This window comes from Lontra canadensis, unplaced genomic scaffold (genome assembly GCF_010015895.1).
Source record: "Lontra canadensis isolate GAN:19392208 unplaced genomic scaffold, GSC_riverotter_1.0 scaffold88, whole genome shotgun sequence".
In the NCBI taxonomy this organism is placed as follows: Eukaryota; Metazoa; Chordata; class Mammalia; order Carnivora; family Mustelidae; genus Lontra; species Lontra canadensis.
In genome coordinates, this window is record NW_022631082.1 from 2,505,649 (window position 1) to 2,513,472 (window position 7,824).

The following is a 7,824-nucleotide window of genomic DNA, read 5'->3' on the forward strand; positions in this document are numbered from 1 at the left end:
CCCTCCCGCCGCCGGCGTGACGGACGGCGCCGCCAGGCCAATGGGAGGCGGCCGCCGCTCCTGGGACACCAATCGCGGGCTCTGGAGGCGAGCGGCCAATCGCAGTGCGGCGAGAGGCAGTGGGCGGGAGGCGCCGCGTGACTGACAGATCTCGGAGGCAGTGGGATGCGGGCTGCCGGTGCTGGGCGGGCAAATCAAGGCGACCCGAGAAGGCAGGAAGCCCAATGAATCGGGAGTTCCAGAACTACGGGGCGACTTCAGAACCGGATTGACGACTCCGGAGAGTCAAGTGGATAGGAAGGAGGGGCCTGGCGAAAGGCCCCTTTGACCAGACTAGGCGGGCGCCAGGTGAGATAATCGTGCACGCAAGCCAATGAGTACACGCAGAAGGCGGTTCTTGCGAAGATTGGCAGTCAATTTAATCCAACCCCTGACGAATTCTGGGTGACGCGCTTAGGTTTGGACTGGATGGCTTTCCCTGTTAACCAGAATCCTTTGCTAGCCTTGATTGCTAAGCCAATGGCTGGGCGGTGGGGGCGGGTGCAAGGTGACGGACACCGCTCTGGACGAATGGCGGGGAAGGAAATGAAGGTGCCCAGTTTTGGTGGGAGCCAGTGGAAGAGGAACTGCATTGGGGCGGAGCCGGCCGCCAAACGCGAGCGGGGATTAGCCGCAGCGAGAGTGAATGGCAGTCGACGTGGGCAGTGCCGACCGGCTGCGGGGAATTCGGCCTGACGTCTGGGTTAGCGCCCCAGGAGCCTGGTTGGGTAGGCCGAACACATGGCCTGCTCGAGGCCTTGGAGATCGGGTGCTTCCGGGAGGGGGTGGCCCAAGGGCAGGAGGGAACCCAGAGATCCCGTGTACCGCCTGTCTTCTCCACCCAGGGTTCTAGAGCCCCCGCTTCTCTTCCAGGCCTCATGGAACCAGTTCCCCTCCAGAATTCAAGGGTCTAGGGCCGCGGGTTCTCTCCTACGACCTTAATAACACCCCACGTCCTCTCCACATAAGGTCTGGAGATAGGAGCTCCAAGCTCCGATCCTAGGTCCTCAGTTTCTCTCCTGAACCCAGGTTTACAATTCCTACTGAGGTCCAAGGGGCCCAAGATATCCAGTCCTCTTTCCGAGACCCAGGGCTCCCAGGTACCCAGCTTCCACTCCTGGGACCCAGGTATCCAAAGTGCCCAGCTCCCTCTTGGACCCAGGGTGTTCCGAGTCCCCAGCTCACCTCCTGAAACCAGGGATTTCTAGTCTAGACCCAGAGATACCAGATACCCAGCTCCCCTCCTGGACGCAGGTATCCCAGACACACCTGGCCGAAACTGTCTCTTTATTTCCGATTGTCTCCATGTCCACCGTTTCACCCTGAAGCCAGGACAAGCCACAACGAGCCAACCTGGAGTCCAGACTAGTCCCTGGCCGCACCCTTGGGAAGGATTCCCAGGGATCTTCCAGCCAGGCCCCCAGACTGCTTCTCCGGACAAACTGCCCCCTGGGCCTGAGCCTGGAGGGCTATTTGGGCCAGGAGACCCTGGATCTTCCTGTCCATTTCTGCCCAGAGTGTGTCAACTCGCCATCGCCTATACACCCAGAGTTTTCTTCATGGCTTCATACACCACATAGCTGATGCCACCTGCTGGCAACACCTTCAGTAAAGTGGGAGTCATGCCTCGGTACAGCCCTGGCCAACCCTGCTGGGCCAGGATCCGCCGAAAGACTCCGCACATGGTGGGGTTCGAGCCCTCCACAGTGTCTGTGGGAACAGGGGCAAGCTCAGGGCTTCTCGCAGAGATGATCTGGCCACCTGGGGAGGCTGGAATGTTGGGGGGTTGGGTGAAGCCAGGGGCCGGAGTCTGGGGGTCAGTTGGAAAGGAGCTTGGAAGACTTTTAGAGGAAATCGGTCAGTCTCGGGGAGAGTGAGATCAACCCAGGCAAGAGTTTTCAGGATTTGTTTTCCGGGAACACCTTAGAAAGCTTTCACACTTATTTGGGAGGGAACTTCAAAGATCTGCCAGAGATTTGGGGAGTGTGCTAAGGGGTGGTTTGGGGATATATTCAAGATTCGGGTAGTGGGCCAAGGACTTGTTTGGGTGTTTGTGGATTGGTTTAGGGGCTGAGAGTCCATTTGGGGAGTACCCAACTTAGTGGGGGAAATGGTTATGACACTGGGAGGCCTAAACGTTGGTTTTAGCAAATTTAGGAATTTTAGGAATACAGGGTGGGTCTGTTTTGGAGAAGTTGGGAGAGCATTTGGGGAATCTGTGTCTTGAAGTATGGTGTGGGGTCTGAGTCGCATTTGGGGGGCGTTTATGGGGGTCAGTTGGGAGATGTTCATTTCACTGGTTTGTAGGGTTAATTTGGGGGCTGGGGTCATATTTGGGGGTGAGTCTTGGTGAGTTTAGAGCTCAGCACAGGTGGCTAGGATCAGATGTGGAGACTTTGGGAGTCAGTTTTGGGGGATGAGAAAGTTCAGAGTCAAGGCTGAGGGGAGAGGCACGCACAGTGGCCACTGGGGCTCTTCTGACCTTGGGCCTGCATCCGGGTGCGCACCAGCGTCAGCGGGTAACTGGCCATTTGGCCACAGGTCGTGGACAGTGTCACCGATGACAAACTGACCAGGCCACTGGGATCCTCCATGTCCCTGCCTGACTTCAACCAGAAACACCTGAGCATCTGCAAGATAAGGGGGTTAGCAGGACACTCACCGCCGGCCTACGTCCACACCAGCCCCAGCATCCCTCTGTGGGACCCGCACCTCATAGACGGCCAGGTCCGTGCAGGCGTAGGGGATGATGCCGAGCATGTTGGGCAGGTAGCCGCGGTACAGGGCACGGGTGCCCTCCTGCTTCAGGATCTGCCTTGCACAGTCCAGCAGCCCCTTGTACTGGCCCGTCCGGCGCAAGGTCAGCCGCGTCTTCAGCACCTGGGAAGGGTGAAGAGGGAGGGGGTTCATCCGATGGAAAGCTCTCATCGGCCCTCAGCAGCAGCCGGCGTTTCTGTTCTCTAGCTGAGGAAGCAGAAGCTGAGGAGTCCAGAGAGCAGAGGTTCGAACCCAGAGCCACGTGATCCCTTGGCCTGTGCGTGCCCTCCACCCAGGATTCAGAAGCCCCGGTGCTGACAGAGGCAAGAGGATAAGGGAAGTGGCGTGGACTGAGCGGAGTCACAGCCTATACCCGGCAGACACCAGATGTAAAGCCACAGGGGGTGCAGACCCTAGGTGGCCAGGTTTGCCAATTTTCCAAGAGAAGGCAGACATAATTTGTATGAAATACTCCCAACATCAAAATATTGGCAGCTCTACAGTTGCCTGTAAGACCAAACACCAAGTTCGATAGGCAGAATTCTGAGGTGGCCCCCAAGTTTCCCACCCGATATGTATGCTTCATATAATGCCCGCCCCCTGACCTTGAGAGTGTGCTAGGCCTGTGACTATGATGGGGTGTCACTCCCCTCGTCAAGTTACATGACGAAGGTGAAGGGATTGTGCAGATGTATTGGAGGTCCTGAAGCGCTTGATTTTAAGTGAAGCAAGACCGATTTCCTAGGTGGGCCTGACCAAATCAGGTGATCCTTTTAAATGAGTCTGTTGCCAGAGACCGAAGAAATCAGAGTTATGGGGAGCATCCAGGACGCCCTTCAGTTGGTCTTAAATGAGCAGACTGTTGTGGAGAGGACCACCTGGCAGGGACAGTACATGGCCTCTAGGAGCTGAGAACCCCAGTCCTACAACCATAAGAAACTGAATCCTGCCAGCAACCAAGGAACTTGGCAGAGGACCCAGGCCTCAGGTTCACTGTATCCCAGCCAACACCTTGATTTTGGCCTGATGAAACCCTGAGCAGAGGACCTGACTAGCCAGTGCCCAGGCATGACCCACAGACAAAGGAGATAATAAATCTGTATCATTTTAAGCTACTGAGTCTGGCAATTTGTTACACAGCAATAGAACAAGTACACTATAAGACGAAATTTAACTGGTCAAGGGCAAGAATTATATGGAAAAAAAAAAACAACTTTAAAAAGACCATTAAAGTCCATAAAAGGAGACTGGAACCCATGGAAATGATCTTGGACACCAGACCCAGCCTCATATAGATGGCAGGCACCTCTAAGCTTCTTTATAAATCGAATACCATCCCAGAAAAAAAAAAACAATAGGTGACTTTTTCTGAACTAGACAAGTTACTTCTAAAGTTTATATGGGAAACCACAGGGGGGAGTAACCCGGAAAACCGATAAAGAGCAGGGATGGGGGATGAGAAAGCGTAAGATCAAGCCTGAAAAATTAAAGATGATAAAACTATAGGGGCACCCAGCTGGCTCAGTCAGAAGAGTTTGTGACTCTTGCTCGCAGGGTCATGAGTTCCAGCCCTGCGTTGGATGAAACAACCTGGGGTTGTCAGGGACTCAGGAGAAGCAAGAAGAGGTGAGTAGGGGGGCACCTGGTGGCTCAGTGGGTTAAAGCCTCTGTCTTTGGCTCAGGTCATGATCCCAGGGCCCTGGGATCGAGCCGCATCGGCCTCTCTGCTTGGCAGGGAGCCTGCTTCCCCCTCTCTCTCTGCCTGCCTCTCTGCCTACTTGTGATCTCTCTCTCTGTGTCAAATAAATAAATAAAATCTTAAAAAAAAAACCAAAAAAGGGTGAGTAGGCAGAACTCAGGATTTTTAGGGCAGTGAAACTACTCTGAATGACACCCTAATGGTGAGTACGTGTCCGTATATATACATCTGTACAAATCCAAGAATGGCAACTACGGGCTTTAATAATGTATCCATATTGGCTCATCAGTTGCAACAAACGCCCCCTCCCCCACACAAGACGTTAATAGCAGAAACTGTATACGTGGGGAGAGGTGTATAAGAACTCCCGTACTTCCTGCTCAGCTTTTCTGTAAATCTAAAGCTGCTGTACAAAAACTTCCTGCTTGGTTTTTCTGTAAATCTAAAACTGCTGTACAAAAAATCTAATTGTTATCCCCTGCAAGAAAAAGCGGGGGGCGGGGGGAAGACACTAGCGCTTGGACAGACATAGCAGAGTAAGAAGAGAAAGGCCAAAAATACTCTCAAATATGCACAGGAATTTAGTAAATTATACCGGTTGCATCTTGGCTCATTGAGGAAAAGAACAGGACCCATCCAATACATAGGTGTTGAGATAACCTGGGAGCCATCTGGAATACAAGTGGGACACACACCTCACGTGAAGGAGGAGAGGAGGGGAAGGAGGGAAAGGGAAGGAGGAGGAAGTGGTAGCAGCTGGTAGCTAATTTTCACCTTGTTTCATCTTCCATGGGGCAGGTGTTCTCTTACCTCCATGGGGTTGATGAGTGTCTGGGAGGTCGCCACAGCTAGGGAGCCAGCAAGGAGACGTTCCTGAAAGGGTGGGGACCCGTGCACTCCGCAGAAGTAATTCTTACACTAGAGCGGGAGAGAGGACCAGAGAGAACTGCTAACCTTCCGAGCTGAAACCCACCCTGGGTCTGGGGCCAGAGCGTGAAAGCGTGTCTTGGGTAAGGATCTGGGCTTGCAAGGAGGTCTAGGAGAGGTTTGGGTTGAAGGGCGGGGGCTGGGCAAAATGGGCCGCCCCCCCGCCCACCTGTTCAAAGACGGAGAACTTGATGGCGTACTCAGGGGCAATCTTGAGGATGTTGACGCCATTGCCCCGCCACAGGGAGCGGAAGCCCCCTTCCTGGACCATGCTTCGGAGCCCCCCCAGCAGGTTCATGAAGTTAGTCTTGGAGGAGTAGACCTAGGGATAGGGAGGCCACTGGCCCTGTGAGGAGCCTCCCACCCGGATCGCCTCCATCCCAGCCTGGAGCTCTACCCCGTCCTGTCCCTAGCCACCCAACCCCATTCCTCCTCCTGCTCCCTCCCCAGCTGGCCTCACAGCACTGTAACCCACGCAGACCCACGTGCCCATCTCTGTCCTCATCTTCCTCTCCTTACCTGTTCTAGTTTGCCTTCAAAGCCATCCAAAGACCCTATCCCCGATTCCCTTATCCCCAGCCCCACCCTGTCCCTCCTGCCTTTCTCTCGGCTCCTCCTTCAACCCCGTTGACTCCAGCGTTATCCTCAACTCCGGCCCCCACCCTTGTCTCCATTCAGCCTCCTCCTGACTCCAACCCACATCCCAGCCCCACCCTCCCCCCATCCTGAACCCCATCAGCTCTGCCTCCGTCCAGCCCCACCCCAAAGGCTCCAGTGCTGGGTTCCCCACGCACCTGCATATACACCTTGGCTCGGTCCAGAGGGGCCGTGCCCGTGCGGGATACCGCCCCAGCCATGGCCCCTGAGAGCAGAAACTTCCACAGGGCGCCCTCGTTATCTACTTCGAGGACATCCATGGGAACCATCAGCTGCTCTCCTGTGTCCAGCACCTGCAAGGCAGACCCAGCTCCCACCCGTACTCAGCCAGGCTGGAGCTCCTTCCCTGAACTTCCAGAAGCCCCTCCTGGTGAAGGCCCACCCTGGCCCCCACTGCTTCAAGGTGGAAAGCCAGGTCTGCTTGGAGGGGAGTGGGTCATGCAGAGGGGGCTGGAGGTGCCGGCTGACCTGCCGTTCTCAGACTCACCTGCTGTGATGGGAGATGCTCCAGGTCATTTTCACGCACGTGCCCAAACACATACCCGTACACATGTGTACAGCCTGGATTCCGGGAGGGGGGTGGGGGCAGGGTCGGAGGTGGGGCTTTGGTGAGCAAGGCCTTGACCCTCTTAAACAGGGTCTGGACACTCAAGCAAGGCTTCTGAGCTTCCTCAGGCTGATCTCCCATGGGAGCCGGAGGGTCAGGAAACCCGGTTCAAATCCCTGGTGACAGATTTGCCAATCCAGCAACCATGTGGGAGGGCCAGCTTGTAAATTTGGGTACCGGGGCACAATGACATCACAGAGGCCCTTGTGACCTCACTGGATGTGGTGGGCAGAACAAGAGTGTCCCCTACAAAATGTCCATATCCAGATCCCTCTAAAACCGTGGACTGGCCATGTTACGTGGCAAAGGGGAAAGTAAATTTGCCCAAGGATTTAAGGTCACTAACCAGCTGATGGGAGATGGGGAGAGTATTGTGGACTCATTGCGTGGGCCTAGTCTAATCTCATGAGTCCTTAAACGGTGAAGAGGGAAGCAGAACTGTCAGCATCATAAGGATTCAACGTGAGAAAGACTCGACCAACCATTGCTGGCTTTGCAGATGGAGGAGGGAACCATGAGCCGTGGAATGCAGGCAGGCAGACCCTCGAAGCTGGAAAAGGCCAGGAAGCAGGTTCTCCCCTGGAGCCTCCAGAAGGAGCTTGATTTTATCCCAGTGAGATCCGGGTCAGGCTTCTGACCTCTGAAATAGTACATCTGTGTTGTTTGAAGCCACCATGTTTGTGGTCATTTGTTACAGCAGCCATAGGAAACAAATGCACTGTGTGTGGTTGTCGTGGCAATGGGAGATAGAAGTGAGGGAGAATGGGAAGGTTCTGGAGCTCTGAGAGGGAGAGACCCAGTTGGTTTCCAAGATGAGACAAGCATAGCTTTGGAGGCAACCTGGGTTTCAATCCCATCTAGGACAACTCCTGCTGTGTGACCTTGGGGTAATCGCTCTACCTCTCTGAGCTTCAGTTTCCCCATGTGTTAACTGGAAGTGATGATAAACTGTACCACATCGTGTCAAGAGGTTGCAATGGGTCTTCATGGAGAGCGTGTCTGTCCTCTATGTGGTTTTGTTCAAAAATCTTGATGTCATCCATGATTCTTCTCTTTCTCTTATGCCCACATTCTGTTATCAAATCCTGGCTTAACTTTTAACATATACCCGGAATCTGGCTGCTGCTCACCATGTCCA

General features: G+C 54.5%; 1 protein-coding gene and 1 long non-coding RNA gene across 6 annotated transcripts; one reads left to right on the forward strand and one right to left on the reverse strand.

Annotated features, from left to right (window-relative positions):
* Positions 1-82: 82 nt before the first annotated feature.
* On the forward strand, positions 83-4,148 carry LOC116882973. 2 transcript variants are annotated; one of them, XR_004385716.1, is made up of 2 exons: positions 83-348; positions 2,581-4,148. It is a non-coding gene; the product is annotated as an uncharacterized LOC116882973 (long non-coding RNA). The 2 variants fall into 2 exon arrangements; XR_004385717.1 differs by lacking the exon at positions 83-348 and adding an exon at positions 357-767.
* SLC25A41 (solute carrier family 25 member 41) lies at positions 1,311-7,425 on the reverse strand. 4 transcript variants are annotated; one of them, XM_032883752.1, is made up of 7 exons: positions 7,169-7,425; positions 6,217-6,372; positions 5,592-5,744; positions 5,306-5,413; positions 2,752-2,919; positions 2,522-2,669; positions 1,311-1,749 (listed from the first exon to the last, which is right to left on the reverse strand). In XM_032883752.1, exons 1-7 carry the CDS (start codon positions 7,169-7,171, stop codon positions 1,577-1,579), a joined length of 909 nt encoding a protein of 302 aa, XP_032739643.1. In that variant the 5' UTR covers positions 7,172-7,425; the 3' UTR covers positions 1,311-1,576. The 4 variants fall into 4 exon arrangements, with proteins under 4 accessions (XP_032739643.1, XP_032739640.1, XP_032739639.1 ...); XM_032883749.1 differs by lacking the exon at positions 7,169-7,425 and adding an exon at positions 6,567-6,897 and having other exon boundaries at positions 1,311-1,629; XM_032883748.1 differs by lacking the exon at positions 7,169-7,425 and adding an exon at positions 6,567-6,897.
* Positions 7,426-7,824: the final 399 nt, after the last annotated feature.